At 44.2% G+C, this 19626-nt stretch overlaps 1 protein-coding gene across 1 annotated transcript; it reads left to right on the top strand.

The window, feature by feature from the left end:
• The first annotated feature begins 1516 nt into the window (after positions 1 to 1516).
• Positions 1517 to 18789, top strand: LOC114699891 (Fanconi anemia group I protein homolog). Its single transcript, XM_028879222.2, has 10 exons — positions 1517 to 1593; positions 5112 to 5214; positions 8702 to 8774; positions 10133 to 10263; positions 10621 to 10777; positions 10857 to 10914; positions 13584 to 13625; positions 14751 to 14874; positions 15742 to 15827; positions 18533 to 18789. The coding sequence occupies exons 2-10, from the start codon at positions 5131 to 5133 to the stop codon at positions 18675 to 18677; spliced, it is 900 nt and encodes a 299-aa protein (XP_028735055.2). The 5' UTR covers positions 1517 to 1593; positions 5112 to 5130; the 3' UTR covers positions 18678 to 18789.
• The last annotated feature ends 837 nt before the right edge of the window (positions 18790 to 19626 follow it).

Raw genomic sequence — 19626 nt, 5'->3', positions numbered from 1 at the left:
ACTGGTGAGCTGAATGGGACAAGATTAGCTGCTTAGTTAAGGAAGTCTGCATCAGAGTGGAAACTGCAGGTACTAACCCTAATCTATCCTTTATCTTACTAGCACCGTTAATGCTGGCCACGTGTGGTGGCACATATGCAATCCCAGGCATTTGGGAAGTAGAAGCAGGAAGATTAGGAGTTCAAGGCCAGCCACAGTTAGATAGCAAGTTAGAAGACAGCCTGGGCTACGTGAGATCCTGTCTCAAAAAAAAAAAAAAAAAAAAAAAAAAAAAAAAAAAAAAACCTTAATGTTAATGAAAAACATAGATACTATTATTCACGTTACTTGGTAGACATTCATGCAAACAATTCAGTAAGTGCTCTGGGATGCACAAATGGAAACTCAGGGGTGCTAATGAATTTATTTAAGCTACACAGACTGCCGACAGATTTACAGTTGAATGGTCCAGTCCTAGAAGGAGTTTGGAAAGAGGGTTTTGTGTGAAGATGGATGAAGTTATCTGGTTCTTTAGCAAAGTAAAGGCTTCCTCTCAGGAACCATCCTCAAACTCAGCTGCTGGGTTTTAGCTACATCTCACAGCTCAAAGTTGAGACGGAACTGTAGGAGAGGAGTCCCAGAAGGAGCAAAGGAAGACAGCTGAGACATATTCGTTTCTTCCAGCAGCTGTTTCTTCCAGAGCTGGCCAAGAGGACCCATTACACTCCTGATGTCTATCAAATCTGAAGCCTTTCCATCACCCACCCCTTCCATCCCCACTGCCACAGTCTAGACCACTACCACAGACAACTTACAACTTCTTAAGGCTTCCTACTTAGGGCCTCTGCACTCAGCTCATCATCTCTTTTGAACTCTCTGGGGGCACTCATCTGAAAAGGACGTGATTAGACAATGTGAATACATTCATCATCATCATCCCCGACCCCCCCCCCCCTGCTGTCACCAATATTAAGGAAATGTACATGCCTCTGCTTCCCTTCTAACCACCCTAAGCACATGCTTCACATGCTTGTTGACTCTGGGCACTTGGCACAAGCTGCACCCTCCATCTAAAATAGAACCTCGGTCCACTGCTCCATTGATCTTGACTCTACAGTCAGGTGCTTATTAACAACTATGTATCGAACATTCACTGTTTCTGGGAAAGTACCAGCTAAGCGTTGAGGTTATGTAAGAGAGCAGAGGTTAGTGCTGCCTCGCTTCCCCAAGGACAGGGTGAAATCTGAGGGCTCCCTCTGCCTTTCAGGTGCTTCAAACGCAAAGACCTGCAAAGCCATCTATGAATTCCATCCCTTGCGCACTGTCTTCAACTACAGAGCTCAAGGAAAGCTTAGCTAGGTCAGACCATAACGGGCATGCTCACTCTGGGGTCCTCAAAGTGAGTAAGCAGGTCGCGCCTCCCCCGCCCGCGAACTTAGACCAAGAACTCCGCAATGATCCGCACCCCCCCCCCCCGCCGGTCATCTAGATGGTACGCCCCACCTAGGGAGTCGGAAATGAGCCGCGGGGGCGGGACCTGTTGCTCTGGGCGACGGAAGTGCGTCTGCGTGGAGTTGAGCGGGAATTTTGGAAGGAGCCTGCGGCGGGCTTAAGGTGACTGTCGAGGGTCTGCGCACCCAGGGCGGGGGCACGTGGGCTCGTGGGGTCGGGCGGGTCTCCTTGCGACGTGGCGTCCCGCCGTGCCTGGTGCCCGCGCTGGGGTCGGGTGCCTCAGCTTTGGCGGGTGTCTCCCGGGCGCGCCCCGCTTAGCCCTCCCGATTTGGTCCTGCCCTGCTGGGACGTCCCCGAGCCCGCTGTCGCGCGTGGAGCCCAGTGCCAGTGGGAAGACAGGCCAGTGGCACTGCGTAGGGTAGATAGGCAGGCTGCTCAGCGGCGCACGCCTGAGTAGAATGGAGCTCCAGAAGCTAACAGCCCCCACCAGATGTCTTGTTTTGTTTTTTTCCTTGTATATAGTGTTTATTATAACGTACAAAACGAACACCCAATCTTCACTAAATGCTTAGTATATTTTCGGCACTGTATTCAGAAGTTGGGATAGAAAAATATGCATTAGCTGCCTCGTTTTATAGTTTCTGTTTCTTTTTCGCTTTCGTTCTGTTTTTTTTTTTTTTTAAGCCAGGGTCTTATGTAGCCGAGGATGACCTTGAACTTCTGATCTTGTCTCCACCTGAGTGCTTGGATTCCAGGCATGCATTACCATGCCAGGTTTACACAGTCTTGGGGTGGCTTGTAGTCAAATCCTGCTAAGCAAGCCCTCTACGAACTTAGCGACATCCTTTAGCTCACATCAGATATTTTGTTAGGTCCTTAATAAGCTTGTTACTGTGCTCAAGATAACAATAATAAACAAAACTGGATACACTCATGGAATTGTAGACCAGTGGGAGACCTAGCCATTAATTTAAAATGTAGTATTAAAAGTTGGAACAGGTGGTGGTGGCGTAGGCCTTTAATCCCAGCACTTGAAGTTCAAGGCCAGCCTAAATTGGTAACATTGTGGAAGGAATTTTACTGGTGCTTTTGGAAGATGTAATGCAGAACATTTAACCCCAGCATCTAAGAGAGTGTGGGTTGAGCTGAGGTCTGAAGGTTTTGTAGAAATTGAGTGGTTAGAGAGCAAGGATGGAAGGGTGGGTATTTATTTTGTTTCAGATGAGAAATCATTTATAAGGGCCAATAACAGGAGGACCTTGGGGCATTGAAGGACAGAAAACAATTCATTGTGTTTAGAATACAGTGGTAAAACTTTTTCATGACTCAAATGTCCATTACCTGCAGTCAGCCCTTTTTTCTCACCTAGTTTAAACTCTAATATATGGTTTTCTGGTTTGAGTGGAGGGTAAGTGCATAAAAACATATTTGATAGAGAAGGTGCAAAATCCAGTGTGAAGTTCCACAGCTTTAGAATGGTTCTTCTAATTGTATAGAAGTTCATTGTGATGTATAGACTTTGAGTCTGGTTAATTTCTTTCTGTGATTTTTTTTCTTATTTGCTAGTTCTTTATAATAAAGTTTTTGTTTTTGTTTTTCGAGACAGGGTTTCTCCTTGTAGTTTTGGTGCCTGTCCTGGATCTCACTCTGTAGACCAGGCTGGCCTCGAACTCACAGAGATCCACCTGGCTCTGCCTCTTAAGTGCTGAGATTAAAGGCGTGCGCCACCACTACCTGGCTATAATAAAGTTTTAACTCAGGTGTGTGTGTGTGTGTTTGAGTTTGAGATAGTGTCTCATTTATGTAGCCCTTGGCTGTCCTGGAACTCACTCTGTAAACCAGGCTGGCCTTGAACTCACAGAGATCCGCCTGCCTCTGCCTCCCAAGTGATGGGATTAGAGGGTGAGCCACCGTTGCCTGGCTGGAAAACCACTTTTAAGATAAGTAGATTGGAAGGAAAATGTATAGTTTGTTTTTAAAAATATCTCATTGCTGTGTAGAGGAGGACAGGTTAAAATACCTTTGGGATGGTTCAGTGGGAGATGCTGGTGGCTTTGAAGTAATGATAGTTAGAACAGAGGTGGAGAGATGCTGCCAGATTTGAGAGATGCTGGGGGGATGATGTTGATAGGACTTGATAGTGGATATGGAGGATGAAAGCAGAGTTCCTAAGAATTTGCCCGGGGTTTTGGGCTGAGTGGCTGATGGTACTGTGTTTGAGGATGAGAAGCAGGAGGGAGAGGAGAAACAGGAGTTTTCCCCCCTGCAGTCTGCATTTACCTCTTCACTTCCCTGTTACTCAGGACTGTGTCTGATGTGCCTGCATTCATCTCTTCCATTGCACAGTTCACACTCGACACAGGCCTTTTATCTTTAGCACTAAAACAGTGTTGAGGTTGCCTGTCAGTTTCTTCTTTCTCCATATTCCCTTCCTAGTTTGATTTGCACAATAATTTGATGTTCAGTTGCCCCAAAGACTGTTTCCAGTCCCGTCACTCTGTCACTCAGGGACTTTTGGTAGCTGTCAGTAAAATCGAAGTTCCTTAACTGACACTTGAGATCATGTTTCTTCTCAGCCTCTCGCAAGCTTTCTTGCTGCTCTCCTTGGCCAGCCAGTCTTCTTACATTCCCAAATCTGCCTTTCAGCTCAGACACACACGTGCGCGTGTACACACACACACACACACACACACACACACACACACACACACACACACGCCTGCCTTTGTTTATGGTATCCTCCTTCCCACTATTGTAAACTATCTGGTCGTCTTGGCTACCTACATTTCGTTTCTTAATTTCCAGTTCTGACTTTTTTTCTGAAAACATTTTTTAGTGTTGTTAGCTTCTCACATGTTTTTGTTCTGTGGTTTGTTGAGACAGAATCTCTTGTAGCCAGGGTTGGCCTCAGACTGCCTGTGTAACTGAGGGCTGGTCTTGAACTCCTAATCCTGCCTCTCCCTCTCCAGGTGTGAGCTAACCAGCTAGTGAATGTGATCTCTAACACACACACACACACACACACACACACACACACACTTCTGTGTGTTTTTGTGGCATGGGAATTGAACCCAGGGCCTTGTGCATGCTAGACAAGCACTGTCCCATTGAGCCACATCTTCAGCCTTACTTGTTTTTTTATACCATTTAATTGGTACTTATCATTTATGATGCTGTTAGTTTATTCATTTGTCCAACAGTATTTTTATTGTATGTTTATATAGTCCTATAGTTTTACAATATATCTGATATATAGCTAAGTGCTATTTTGGTTTTAAGCATTATGTTGAATAGATGGTAAAATATGCAGAAACTCTGAAACCATGTCCAGAATTGTAGGGAATTCGTAAGACTTGATTAGGATAAGCATCATCATCATCTTCTTTTTTTTAAATAAATTATTTAAATTTGTTTTATGGGCATTGATGTAAAGGCATCAGATTCCCCTGGAACTGGAGTTACAGACAGTTGTGAGCTGCCATGTGGGTGCTGGGAATTGAACTCGTGTCCTCTGGAAAAGCAGCCAGTGTTCTTAACCACTGAGCCATTTCTTCAGCCCCAGGCATCATCATCTTACCTGAGGTTTCCATCTGCTGAACACTACAGTGTTGTCTATAACCGGTATGAATTACTTCTAGAAGCTTCCAGCTGTGACCTTTTTTTTTTCCTTTTTCTTACAGTTCTCTGATATGAGCAACAATGGACCTGAAAATCTTGTCTCTAGCAACAGATAAAACAACAGATAAACTGCAGGAATTTCTTCAAACCCTGAAAACTGATGATGTGAGTACTGCTAGAAGCAAAGGCCACACTCGACGTGTGAGTGGGAAAGAGAGCAGCCAGTGCAGAGCCTCAGGGGTACACTGAGGCCCCTCCCCCCAGGAGATAGACACTGAGCTGTGAGCTGCTGCAATCCTGTTATCGGGGAAGCTGGCAAGACTGCAAGTTCATGTCCAGCCTGGACTAAGTACAAAGTAGACAGAGGGCTGGGAGCTAGGCGGTGGTGGCGCACGCCTTTAATCCCAGCACTCGGGAGGCAGAGCCAGGCGGATCTCTGTGAGTTCGAGGCCAGCCTGGTCTCCAGAGCGAGTTCCAGGAAAGGCGCAAAGCTACACAGAGAAACCCTGTCTCGAAAAATCAAAAAAAAAAAAAAAAGAAAGAAAGAAAGAGGGCTGGGGTGCAGTTTGGTGGTAGAAGACTGGCTCAGTGTGCACAGGCCCTGGGTTCAGTCCCCAACACTACAAACAAACAAAGAAAGAAATCAAGTGCTGAGAATAAAAAGGACAACGAAAGCCATTTATAATCCGTTTCAAATTTGAAATAACCTTAGATGCCTTTGCAGCTGAGTATATACAAGTCAGTATACTTTTTTATTTTTAATTTTTTCATTCTGTGTGTGAGTATTTTGCCTGTATGTATATATGTGTACTGTGTGCATGCCTGGTGCCCAGATCTCCTAGAATTGCAGTGATAAATGGTTGTGAGCAACCATGTGGGTGCTGGGAATCAAACCTGGGACCTCTGGAAGAATAGTAAGCAGTGTTAACCACTGAGCCGTCCCTCCAGCGCCCAAATCAATATGCGTTTGTAGTCCACAGAACAGTCGTGTTTGAAGCTACATAGATAGAGGCTATAGTTACGGACGAGAAACATTAGTTTACTTGTTGATGTGTCTCCATTTATGTTTTTCTTTGAAGATAATAAGTTAGTGGGTAGAAAAATCATTTTAAAAAATTTTTATTATGTAGTCATGTATGCATGCCAGAAGAGGACACTAGATCTTACTTTAGATGGTTGTGAGCCACCATGTGGTTGATGGGAATTGAACTCAGGATCTCTGGAAGAGCAGTCAGTGCTCTTAACCTCTGAGCCATCTCTCCAGCCACAGAACAATCTCTTTTAAATTACTGGTAAAAGAAAACCAGTGTCCGAATCTTCACTGTAAATCCATGAGTATAAAATTGAAACAAATAATGACCTAGTTGTCTACTTGGCATTTGGCCCTTATATCTCAGAGTAGAGGTCCTAAGCTCTGTAAGAGACCACCTGCCTCAGAAACTGGGTGGAGCTCAGCAGAGTGCTTTAGTAGTCCTCTGGGTTACTTAGGTGCTTACTAGAGCCCAGATTTCACCATTTTCATTAGACGCCACCTTAATCTTCCAGTTAGTTGCTTAAGTCTGAAATTAAGGCTTCTTCGTTGACATTTTTTCTGCATCACTCTGCCTCTCCTTTATCTCCAAACTATATTTATGTATATATATATATTTCTATTTTTAGCTCTCAGCTATGTCTTGAATCTATCTCCTTTTTCCTTTTTCCTATACATTAGTGTACTAAGGCTGCTGCTATAAAGGACCTCAGACTGGATGGCTTACGTAATAACAGTTTATTTCCTGATTCTGGGTACCAGAAGTCCAGGTCAGGGCTCTGGCATGGGTGGCTCCTTCCAGGGCTGTGGTGATCTGTTCTGGGCCTTAATTTCTCATCATTTTGCCATGACCTGCATGGCTTGCTCCCGGAACCCCGACGAGGGGCGGCGAGGGATTGAAGAAAGAACAGACTTACTACAGAAACCACAGACACACACAGAAAAGCTGGTGGGCTGTGCACGCGCCAATGGAGTGGTGCCAACTCTTGCAGCAACCTGGAACCTCGCTGTGTTCACTGTGTACAGCACAGAGGGCGGGAACCAGCTGTCTCCACAGGAGGCGTCTGTAAGCTAGCAGTCTCAGGCTGCGGACATTGAGGAGGAAGCCGCAGTCGCCAGTTTTTGCACACACTGGTCAATCATTCGTAAACACTTGTACTTAGACCAGAGGAATGTTCTGCCTTTCTGAGCCGAATGTGGCGGAAAGGCTCTGCCATTTTCCCATGGGTCCACGGTCTTGGTCCTTAACATGGCTGGGCCATGTCAACAATATACATTCACTCATGACTTCATCTGCTCTTTACACAGTCACTCAGTCTTCCCGTGTCAGTCCCCACAATCTAAGAAGTTCTTCCTAAGAAGTATCACCTGTTTTACTTCAGGAACTTCTCTGGCACTGAGATGAAACCTAAGCTTCTTACGGTGGCCTGTGGGAGTCTTCTTACTCTGGTCCTTGCCTATATCTCCAGGGTTACTTTCTGCTCTTTTCCTTCTTAACCACTCAGCCGATACATTGGTCTTTTCTCAGGTCCTCAAGCATACTGAATGCTTGCTCCGTTGGGACCTTAATACGATGACGCCTCTCTCTATCTCTCTCTGTATAGCCAGCTCTTACCTGCCCGCTCTCGGCTTAAATGTTTCCCACCTCAGAAGGTCTGACTGCCTACCTGCTGTTGCCTCCCTCCCCTCCAGGTATTGTCTATCTCAGCTACTTGTTCGTCATCGTGACAATTTTTTTTTTAAATTCTTCTGTCATTCTTTCCCTTTCTCATAAACTCTGAGGCAAATGACCATGTCTGTTTGTCCAGCCTTACATTGTTCTCTGAAAAAGTGCATGCATTAGAAATAATTGTTGATGGATGATGTCTCTAAATCATGCCAAAGTACTCAGTGCTAATGAAGGAGTTAATAAATATTTGTAGAATGACTGCTACCCACTTTGGGATTTTGAGACAAAGTCTTACTCTGTAATGGAGATAGACCTCGAGCTCCTGCCTCAGCTCCCAAATGCTGGGACGATAGACTTGAGCTGGTACCATATCTGGCTCTAAATTTCTGAATAGCTACTAGTCTGTCTGTCTGTTTGTTTAAACAGGGTCTCTTGCCCAAGCTGATCCTGAACACCTGCGTAGCCAAGGATAACCTTACACTTCTGATCCTCCTGCCTCTATCTCAAGAGCACTGGGATTATAGGTGTGCGCCTCTACACCCAGTTTCTGGAGTACAAGAGTTTGAACCCAGAGTCTTATGCATACTAAGCTGGTGTTTTACCAACTGGGCTACATCCCCCAGCCCTAGTCTTTATTATTTTTTAGAAGTTTTACTCTGACTCTTGCTGGCCTTGCAGTTACTGTGTATGCTAGGCTGGCCCAGAACTCACGGATGTCCCCCTGCTTCAACCCGAAGTCCTGGGATTTCAGGCATCCCTCTGCCTGGCTAGCTTAGTCTCGGCGGTCCAGGATTCTTGGAGCTCTTCCTGCCATATCAGAATAAGAAGGGAGTGCTCGTGGGTGTTAGCGTCTGACCGGAACCTGGCAGCGCTTGTTTTCCTCTGCACACTGAGGTCATGTGCGTAGAGGAGCCGGTTGGGAGATTGTAATGGTTCTCTCCCCTTGGTTGCAGTTGACTCATCTCCTTCAGAGTCAAGCAGTGAAAGGAAGAGCCGTGGGAGCATTCCTGAGAGCCATCTTCAAAGGTGATTCCTTCTCCATGTACCCCTCGGTAGACGCTTTACTCTGGGTGCCATTGCTGGTTTTCCTACTGTCGGAAGGCCCGGGAGAGCCTACAGAATCCGCTAAGGCGGGGCTCTCCTCGGGGTGATGCTGGGACTCTTTTCTGAAGGGAATCGGAAGGGCAACCTGAGATTGTGTTGCTGACTGGGGCCTGTAAAGAGTGCCCTCTGCTGTGTTTACTCAGTCTTTTAGGATTGCGGGGGCAAGAATGAGATGTGTCGAGCACGCCCGGGGCTAGGGGGCTCTGGGTGTGAACAGAGTGGAGGACCTTGCATACCTCACCCAGAGCCTTCATTCCCAGTGTAGTCGTCTGTGTTACTCTCTTGAGCAAAATGAACTCGATGTTCATTTTGACTCAGAGTGATTTTATAAATTGTGGTAGAATTTTTTTAAAAAAGTTATTTATTTATTGTTTGTTTGTTTATTTTGAGTCAGTATCTTATGTAGCTCCAACTAGTCTGGAACTTGCTATGTAGACCAGGCTGGTCTTGAACTCACAGAGATCCACCTGCCTCTTCTGAGTGCTGGGATTAAAAGTGTGCTCCAGCATGTCCAGCCCAGCCTCAAATACCTACTCCTGCTTCAGTCTCCAGCGTACTGGAATTCCAGTGTGCGGCACTCGACCAGGCTTGGCTTTGCTCTTAGAGTCAGCTTCGATTGTCTCGAACTGACTTTTGTGTATGTTGTGAGGTATATCTGACTTTACCCCTTGCCCCGATTCGACACCTTTATAAAAATCGACTGCCTGGAATTACCCTTCTTTGTTTTAATTTTTGAGACAAAGTCTCATTTAGCCCAGGCTGGCCTTAAACTGATGTAGTTCAGGATGACCTTGAGCTCCAGTCTCCTGCCTTCACTTCCCAAACACTGGTATAAGGGAGTGTTTCGCTATGTCAAGTTGTATTTTTTTACATAGAGCCTCCTTTGGTTGAGTCTTTGGCTCATTTCTTGATTGAATTTGGCTACTTTTGTTGGTACTCTTGTACCTTATTTATGGAAGAGATGGATTTCCACTGTCCTTATCACTCTGGTGACATAACCTGGTGATAATGTCTCTGACATAAAGCATTAAACTTGGATAAGTGAAGCCCTCTTCCCAAATCGCTGCACTGTGTAATAAAGTAAATCAGTGGAGCGGAAGGTGACGCTTTAGTCCTTTCGCTTTGTCTGAACCGAGTTCTTCTCCCACGCCCCTCGCGTTGCTGTTGAAAACACCGTTATTCCGCTTCAGTATTGCGTTGCAGATTTGTTTGATTTTCCTGCTCACCCTGGCACTTTGTTTCTTCTTCCTTTGTTCTGGACATCTGTTTAAAACACCAAGGCTCCCCCTGCTCGGACGAAGATGGCGCCCTCAGGAGATTCAAGATATACTGTTGCTGTATCCAGTTGGTTGAATCAGGAGATTTGCAGCAGGAAGTAGCCTCTGAGATCATAGGATTGCTAATGCTGGAGGTAAGATGGAGGGGTAATGCTCAGTGCCAAACTTAGCATAGGTCCCACGCGGGGAGGGGGCCTGTGGCCTACACGGGGGCCAGGAAGGTATAAACCCCGTAGATTGTGCTCACCTTCTGGTACCGGGATGCAAATCTCCTTGTAGGTTTTGAAAGCAGTGAGGGGTAGATGGAGGACTAACCTTCGAAGTCCCTTACAGTTACAAGTGTGGAACAGAATAGTGAGATTCCATGAATCCCTGATAGCGCCTGTGTGGGAGGCCATGTCTGTTCAGTATTTCAGCGACACACTTATTCCACAGAGAGGCTTCAGACATCGGATTCCTGCTTAAGATTTTCTTTGTCCTTGACCTTTCAGGTTCACCATTTTCCAGGCCCATTACTTGTTGAATTAGCCAGTGAGTTTGTTGGAGCCATCAGAGAGGACAGCCTGGTGAATGGGAAGTCTTTGGAGTTACTGCCCATCATTCTCACTGCCTTGGCTACCAAAAAGGAAGTGCTGACTTGTGGGAAAGGTAATGTCCTTCCTGCTCTAGTGACTTTTTCTTTTTTCACATTATGCGATCAGTCTCTCCATCCATTTTGTGTTTTTAGGTGATTTGAATGGAGAAGAACATAAGAGGCAGTTGATTGACAGCCTGTGTTCTGTCAGGTGAGTCTCTAAACGTGTGGGAGTCTGTCAGGACTCATGTGGCCAAAAGCCTGACAATGATTCATTTCAGGAATTGACATTTGTAAAGTGTTTTTTTGTTGTTGCTGTTGAGGAATTTTGTTTTGTTTTTAACATTTTTGGGGGGTTACTTATACAAATTAATAGGTTTCTTTTTTTTTAAACTAGTTTTTAAAAATTAGGATATATATGCCGGGCAGTGGTGGCGCACACCTTTAATCCCAGCACTCGGGAGGCAGAGGCAGGTGGATCTCTGTGAGTTTGAGGCCAGCCTGGGCTACCAAGCGAGTCCCAGGAAAGGCGCAAAGCTACACAGAGAAACCCTGTCTCAAAAAATCAAAAAAAAAAAAAAAAAAAAAGGATATAAAGTAATGAGTTTTATTATGGCATTTTCATGCATGTCATTATCCATTAGTTAGCTCTATATTAATACCCTTCTCCACTGTTCTACTCTCCACTTCCTGCCTCGCTCCATTCCTCAGATAGTCCCTTCTGGGTCTTTGTCTCTCACATATAGGCACAGGCACACTGCGCACGCATACATACATACACACACACACACACACACACACACACACACACACACACACGCACATGTGTGCACACACACAGGCACACACATCTAGATGATTTTGTTATTTTGAGACTGGGTTTCACTGTGTAGCTTAGGCTGTCTTTGAACTTACGATCTTCATGCCTCCGCCTTCTGAGAGCTGGCATTGTAGAGTGCTGTGATCCCTGGCTGTGTTTGTAAACTTCCTCGTCTGTTTTGTTGACTGTTGTTTATAATATACCACCAAAAGAGCCGGGCATGGTGGCGTGTGCCTCTAATCCCAGCATGTGGGAGGTGGAGGCAGGAGGATCAGGAACACAGAGTCATCTTGGCTGTGTAGCAAGTTTAAGAGCAACCTGAGCTACATTCGACCCTTTCTCAGAAAATGGAATAAGCAGTCCCTTGTCTGGTTTCTAATATTAGTGCTGCTGTTGCTTACTCTCTTTTCTGAGAGAGAGAGAGAGAGAGAGAGAGAGAGAGAGAGAGAGAGAGAGAGAGAGAGAGAGAGAGAGAGCGCGAGCGCGCGAGCGCATTACTGACAAAGCCTGGGCCTGCTTTCCCAGACACTGGGCGTTCTCACTCCCTAAAGCTCCCCGGTGCTATTGACCATGTGTTTGTCTGCCGACTGCCATGCTTAGTTCAAAAGGCCTGGCTTTTCTCTTCCTCTGTATCTTCCAAACCAAATAAAAATTTAATTACTTAATATCATTTCCAAACCAAATAATAACAATAATGATATGAGAATATTATATATTTTATATTATATATAATTTTATATATAATTACATATAACTACTATGTCAATATATAATATATAAATATAATTATGCTAGGATAATAATTTATATATTTAATATTTTTCCAAACCAAGTAATAATAATAACAATATACTATCATAACACCATTTGGTTTGCAGTAAATGTTTAAGAAAGATAATTTGGTATACTAAAACTGCACATGCTTTCAGTTTATTTGACTCTTTGTTTTAATGCAGCTGCATAGTATTCTAAATATAATTTAGAGAGTCCTGATATCCTTAAGACAGAGGAATGTCTAATTCATTTATGTTTTATTATTTTATTTGTTTTTGAAACACTTTGATTTTTGTTTTTGATTTTTTTGAGACAGGGTTTCTCTGTGTAGCTTTGGAGCCTGCCCTGGAACTCGCTCTGTAGACAAGGCTGGCCTCGAACTCACAATGATCCGCTTGCCTCTGCCTCCCGAGTGCTGGGATTAAAGGCGTGCGCCACCACCGCCCGGCTGTTTTATTTTGTTTTTGAAACAAGGTCTCACTGTGTAGCTCAGGCTAACTTCCAGTTTGTGCTATTCTTTCAGTCTCAGCTCCCAGGTGCTGGGATTACAGGTGTACCCCATCAGGCCTAGCTATCTTATTTATTTTATTAAAGATAGGCTCTCAACATACAGCCCTCAAACTCATGACCCTCCTGCCTGAGACTCTGAAGTCCTGGCATTATAGGTCTGTCAACAGTCCTGGTTCAAATATTTTCTCTGTTTAAAATCAAAAATAAAAGTATGTTTGCAGTAACCTGTTTATATACCTAAGTGACATCTTGTAAGTTTGTATGTAAACTGTTTCAAGTAGTAAATTGGGTGATTTGTGAGTGTGTGCTTTTTTAAAGTTATAACTTGGACACTCTGTAAATGTATGTAAAGTGTGACTGCTTCCTATAATTTTGCCAGTATTGGGTGTTATCAGAGTGGTTTGTTTTTGGTGCTAGGAATCAACCTCATTATCTATTTTGATGTTTTTGGGGTTTTTTTTAGTCTGATAAGTTAAAGGTTAGTTATTTATTCATCTTTGTGTTTTTTAAAAAGGCAGGGTCTCATGTAGCCTTCGAACTTGATCTGTGGGGGAGGATGACCTTGAACTTCAGGTCTTCATGCTGCCTCTGAAGTGCCAGGATCCAGGGCCACCACACCCAGCTATTGTTTCAAATTGTATTTGTTTTGTCTTGCTTCCCAGTATAAAAATCAAACTTGAAATGCCCACCTCTTTCCTCTTCTTCATCAGTTTTATAAAATTATATGTAAAGGAGAAAAATGAAATAAACTCACTCTTCCTCATGTCTTTAACCAGATGGGCTCAGCGGCACGTGATCCAGCTCACATCTATGTTCAAGTAAGCATTGTTTTTTTGTCTGTTGTCTTCACATCAAGATTTGCCGACTTATCTATAAGAAATTGAAACACCACGAGGCAGCGGTAGCTCATGCCTTTAATCTCAGCACTCGGGAGGCAGAGGCAGGTGGATCTCTGTGAGTTTGAGGCCATCTGGTCTACAGAGTGAGATCCAGGACAGGCACCAAAACTACACAGAGAAACCCTGTCTTGAAAAACCAAAAAGAAATTGAAACACAGTGAGCTCAAACTCTACTTTTTCTGAGTTATAGCAATGGTACCTCTGTTTTCTGTTATGATATTCTTTCCCCTCCCTCTGTTTGGGCTTAGTTTATTAAATATATGATTTTCTTTTCAAGATGCTTAGATAAATTTGTTGGTTCTCTTAAAAGATTATTCATAAGAGAAAACTCAAAGAGGACAGCTGTAGTAAATAGCTACTTTATTCTTTAATTCCAAATTTCGTTAAAAGACTTTTTTATTAATTCTCTATGTGTGCATGTGTGTGAGGGCCTGCAGAGGCCAGAAGTGGGTGCCAGAGCCCCTGGAGCTGGAGTTACAGGTGGTTGTGAGCTGCTCCTCGTGGGTGCTGGGAACCAAACTTCAGTCCCCTGGAAGAGCAGCAACTGTTCTTAACCATCGAGCCATCTTGTCAGCCCCTTATTTGTTTGTTTGTTGTTTGTTTGTTTGTTTGTTTGTTTGTTTATTGTGGTGTGTGGCATGCGTATGTGTACATGTCTTTGTTACCATGAAGGTACTTATGTCATGAGTGTGGTGTATGTGGGGGCCAGAGGTTGATGTTAGTGCCCTCCTTGGTCATCTCCTTAGGTATTGAGACACAGTCTCTCACTTATCCCATAGCTCACTGATTCAGCTATTCTAACCAGGCAGCTTGTCCAGAGATCCTGTCTTGGATGAAATACAGGTGACGGGTCCTGGGGATCCAAGCCCTGGTCCTCAGTCTTGCATAGTAAATGCTTTACCCTACTAAGACATCTCCCTACTCCCTACATTTTATTTCTTAGAAAATGTTTGATAGAATTTTGATTGTTATAGAGCCCTGAATTTAATTTCTTAAAACAAAGCAGTTCGGCTCTGGCTAGACCTTCCGATCTCTGCTCCACAGGGATGTCCATCTAACAGCAGAAGAGATGGAGCTTGTGGTGGCGAAAGTCTTGGCGATGTTTTCAAAGTTGAATCTCCAGGAAATACCACCCTTGGTCTATCAGCTTCTGGTTCTCTCCTCCAAGGTACAAATAAAACAGTTATTTCCCCTTAATTCTGTGGCATAAGCAGCTGTACCTGTTCAGCTTTTTCAGATTGTTGGCTTTCATACTAAGACATACATGTTTTTATTTCATCTGTGGTGATTTGATCATAATTTTCAGCCAAGGGGAAAATGATTTTTTGTGTGTGAAAGTAAAAGAAATAGACATCAGAAAGCGTGTACACTAAGAGCACAGAAACCACGTTATTTGTGGTGTGACACTATTCCTGGAGAGTTGTGAGCAGACATAACAGATAGAGAACCTACAACCAATCCTCGGAGGATACCCCCAAAGCCCCCGTGGGGAAACAACAAGCTTTATTTAGTGGTGTCGCTTTCAGGAGTGTGGGGGGAGAGTTACCTATGGGAGCAGGAATGACTCAGACCCCAAAACTCAGATCACCCAGCAGGGGTGACAGATCACAGAAACTGGACTCCTGGAGCGTTCTGCACACTTGGAGACGCAGTGCAGCAGCTTGGAGAGCCTCTTCCAGGCAGCTCTGCTGGTCTGATGGTGTCTCTCATCGGTCCTTGCTGCTTATATGTGTTTCAGGAGTGTGGGGCTTAGTGTATCTCTTCAGTTTCAGGGACTTCCTGAAGCTGTGCCCATCGTTATACCTGAGCTTAAGGAGCTTCCCTGCAGAATGAAATGTTTTATCTAGGAGGAAGTCAGCACAACAGTATTTTGGTTAGGGCTGGCCACCCGAGGCACACACTCTACCGCCAAGCTGCTTCCCTGGCACTGTGAAGTATTTCAAACTCTGTTGCAACGTGAAAGTATTCTGTACGTTATTACCATGACACTAGGTTGTAAGTTATTTAAATTTATATTTAAATTATATATATCTAGGGGAGCAGAAGAAGTGTTCTGGATGGAATAATAGCCTTCTTCAGTGAGCTGGATACGCAGCACAGTAAGGAGCAGAGCGGTGATGAGTGAGTACTACAGTTTAGAAGTGCAGCGCGTTTTCACAAATCCACCTTCCCACTGTGTGTTTCAGTCCTTCGTGTGGTTGTTAGCCTGGCTTTCACCCCCTCCTCCCCTTCCTCTAGCTGCTCAGTTATGAAGGTAGGAGAATAATTCAGTCTCTTCTTCACACCCTTCCAGGAAAATAACTTGTAAGATGCAGGTTTAACATCTATTTATTAGAAGAAAATTAACAGCTTAGTGTCTGCTCTGAGGGTAGCATTGGCTTTGGGACTATAGTGATGAACTGTTGTGGAATATTATTTTAAGATGTGTTACATTTGTTTATGCTGTGGAACATTTGTTTTAATGATGCAAAGATGTGTTGCATTCTTTTATGTTGCATTTGTTTAACTCTGTGAAGTTGTGTTACTGTGCCTGTCTAGAACATTTGATGGTCTAATAAAGAGATGAATGGCCAATAGCTAGGCAGGAGAAAGGATAGGCAGGGCTGGCAGGCAGAGAGAATAAATAGAAGGAAAAATCTGGGAAGAAGAAAAAGCAAGAGAACAAAGAAAGGAGGACTCCAGGGGCCAGCCACCCAGCTACACAGCAAGCCACAGAGTAAGAAATAAAAAAAGGTATACAGAAATAGAGAAAAACAAAAGTCCGGAGGCAAAAGATAAGACAGGGATAATTTAAGTTAAGAAAAGCTGGCAAGAAACAAGCCAAGCTAAAGCCAGGCATTTATAATTAGAATACGCCTCCATGTGTGATTTATTTGGGAGTTGGGTGGCAGCCCCCCAAAAGAGTTAAAAATAACCAACAACCATGAACCAGTCAGGCAAGGCTCTTGCTGTTATGGAGCTTAAATTTTGGTGAGAAGAGAAAATCTTAGTGTTCATCATGTGCGAAGATAAATAGAAAGGATCATATGTCAGTGACAGCATAGCTACTTTAGATTGGGTCTGGGAAACATCTCTAGGAAGGTTCTGTTTTAACCAGAGCCTGACTGATAAGAACCACCATATGTTGATGAGGAGAGCATTTTCAGGTAGGGGATAATACAAAGGCAGAGCCCAGTGTGGCATATCTTAGAAAATTGGTGGTTTTTTTTTAATGTTTACTTTATGTATATATGTGTATGTGTCTGAGTGTATGTATATGCACCAAGTTCATGCAGTACCTGGAGAGGCCAGAGATGGCATCGGATCCCCCTGAACTTGAGTTACAGATGGTTGTGAGCTGCTGTGTTGGTACTGGGAACTGAACCCAGGTCCCCTGTGAAATGAATGATAAGCGGCGCTGGTGGCAGCACTGGTTACCTCGTGGAAAGGTCACGGTCTCGACAGAACCCAGTATTAGTTTTAGAGCTTTATTAGGAAGAAGGGGGGTGGGGGAAAACCAGGCCTGGGAAAGGGCACGTGCAGAGGGCAGAGAGAAAGATGGTCGGGGAGTGGGGGGGGGGCGGGGCAGAGAGAGGGGGGAGTCTGCATCCAGCTCTTTAAGGGCTCCCAGTGAAGCTACACCACGCATGCACCACACATGTGCTGATTGCGTGACCACGCCACGTGCATGTGGTTGCCAGTGCAGACTGATGATGTAAGGCGCAAGACCCTTTGCTTAACTCCTGAACTGCGCATGTGCAGTCATGTGGTTGCAGTGAGGGCAGAATTCTAACACCCTGCAAGAGCATCTAGTACCTTAACCATTGAGAAATCTCTCCAATCCCAGATGTTTTCTTTTTAAAACAAGTGCACAGAGTGCTTATTTTGTACCAGGTGCATATACTGTAAACCTTGCATGCTTTTTTGTGGATATCGAAACCAAGAAACAAACAAATTCAGGTATTATCCTGCGTTGTATAGCCAGAAAATAACAGCAAAGATTTGCATCCAGGCGGCCTGGCTACGGAGTTCGTGCTGTTGGTCTAGTGCGATCAGCTGCTCCCGCCTGTAGTAACCTTTGTTACTTGGCTTGCACAGTTGATGAGAAGGTGGTTCTCTGTGTTGACTTTGGAAAGGTTGACAGTAGGTTTCACAGATGGTAAGGAGGTCAGTTCTGATCACATTAGACTTGCAATGCATATTAGCAGCCCATTTGGGGCATTGAGCAGGTGAAAGTCTGAACTGATATATAAGGTGATACACATTTTAAAGTCATTGAAAAGTAAGTATACATATGCATATAAATGGGAGAGGACTAAAGCCAGGGAACAGGATGGAATTACCTAGGGAAGATATGAAGAGGAAGAAGCCTACCAGCTCTGAGATACTCGGCATTTAAAGATCAAGTGGTGGGGAGGGTGAGCTAGCAAGGAGGGTAACATTGAGATCAATCAGTGTCCCTGAGCACAAGGAGACCAGCTGTTAGGCACAGCTTATAATCCCTGCACTCTGGGGGCCGAGGCAGATAGATCATGAGTTCAAATTCAAGGCCAGTGTAGGCTGCGTAGCCAGGTGAGACTGTAGGTTTGGGCCATGTGGGTGTCCTCTGTGACCCTTACAAGAATAGTGAGATGGCACTGGTGGGCAAGGAGAGGTCGGAGCCTGACTGCATGTGGTTGGACTTGGGAAGAGAGTGTGAGATAAAGAAGTGGAAATCTGGCTGCCTGTAGACAGTTCTTTGTGTAAGTTTCCTCGCCACTGGGTTCTGCGGCTTCGGTTGGATGCTTGTTCGCCCCAGCACTTTCATTCTGTAACCCTGACTTAGACCTTGTTGTTGAATCTTCTAGGTTGTCGGAGCTCGTTACCAGCCCAGCAGATGAACTGTATCATGTGGAAGGCACCGTCATTCTGCACATCGTGTTTGCCATCAAACTGGACTGTGAATTAGGCAGAGAACTTCTGAAACACTTGAAGGTAGCAGCCGGCTCTTAACGATGGTTTCAGGTCTCCATGAGACAGGGCACTTGTACTGAAGCCTCTTTCCTGTCAGTCCGTGACCAGAAGTGCAAGTACAGGACATCCATGGGTCTGGAGGATCTTTTTGTCTTTGAAAGCAGAAGATATGTGTGCTATTTCCCAATCCTAAGCCAAAAAGCTCCATTTAAAAACCTTCCTTACACTGATCAGAACCTAAGCTAAGCTGCTATTCTGGTTCCTTGGTCTTCCTTACTCTCTCTCTAAAGCTCCCTCTCTGCCATAAGGCTCTTGGCTGTTTGTCCTCAATGTGTTAGACATCTGTGCCATTTGCCTCTTATCTATTTATTTACATTGTTTATTTATTTTATTTATTGTTTTTCAAGACAAGGTTTCTCTATGTATCCCTGACTGTACTAGAACTCACTCTGTAGACCAGGCTGGCCTCAAACTCAGAGATCCGCCTGCCTCTGCCTCCCCAGTGCTGGGATTAAAGCTGTACGTACCACATCCAGCAGGAAGCTCAGTTTAATTCTAACTTTATATCTTAAGTAATTTTTATCTTTGGCTTCAGCTTTCCCATTTATGAATTGGGATTTTTCTTATTTCTAGTATATCATAGAATTTTATGATGCTAAATTATTCATCATTAAATATCTGTGAGGTAGAAAAATAAATTATTTTTATTTTTAATTAATTTTGTTTTGAGATAGGGTTTGTGTATATAGGCTGGCCTCAAGCTCCTTTTATAGCTGAGGTTGGCTTTGAACTCCTGATCTTCCCGCCTCTATCTTCCAAGTGCTGAGATTACAGGCTTATGCTACCACCATGCTTATCTTCCTCTAACTTTTCATTCTGAAAACAAAAACAAAAACAAACAAACAAACAAAAAACCCAACCCAAAGCAAAGATAAAAGTCTAACAAGAAAATACCTGGTCCAGTCACCTAGATTCACTTATTACTAAG

Source organism: Peromyscus leucopus, chromosome 1, assembly GCF_004664715.2.
Source record: "Peromyscus leucopus breed LL Stock chromosome 1, UCI_PerLeu_2.1, whole genome shotgun sequence".
Lineage (NCBI taxonomy): Eukaryota > Metazoa > Chordata > Mammalia > Rodentia > Cricetidae > Peromyscus > Peromyscus leucopus.
The sequence above is the reverse complement of the archived record's forward strand: the minus strand, read 5'-3'. Positions and strand labels throughout refer to the sequence as shown.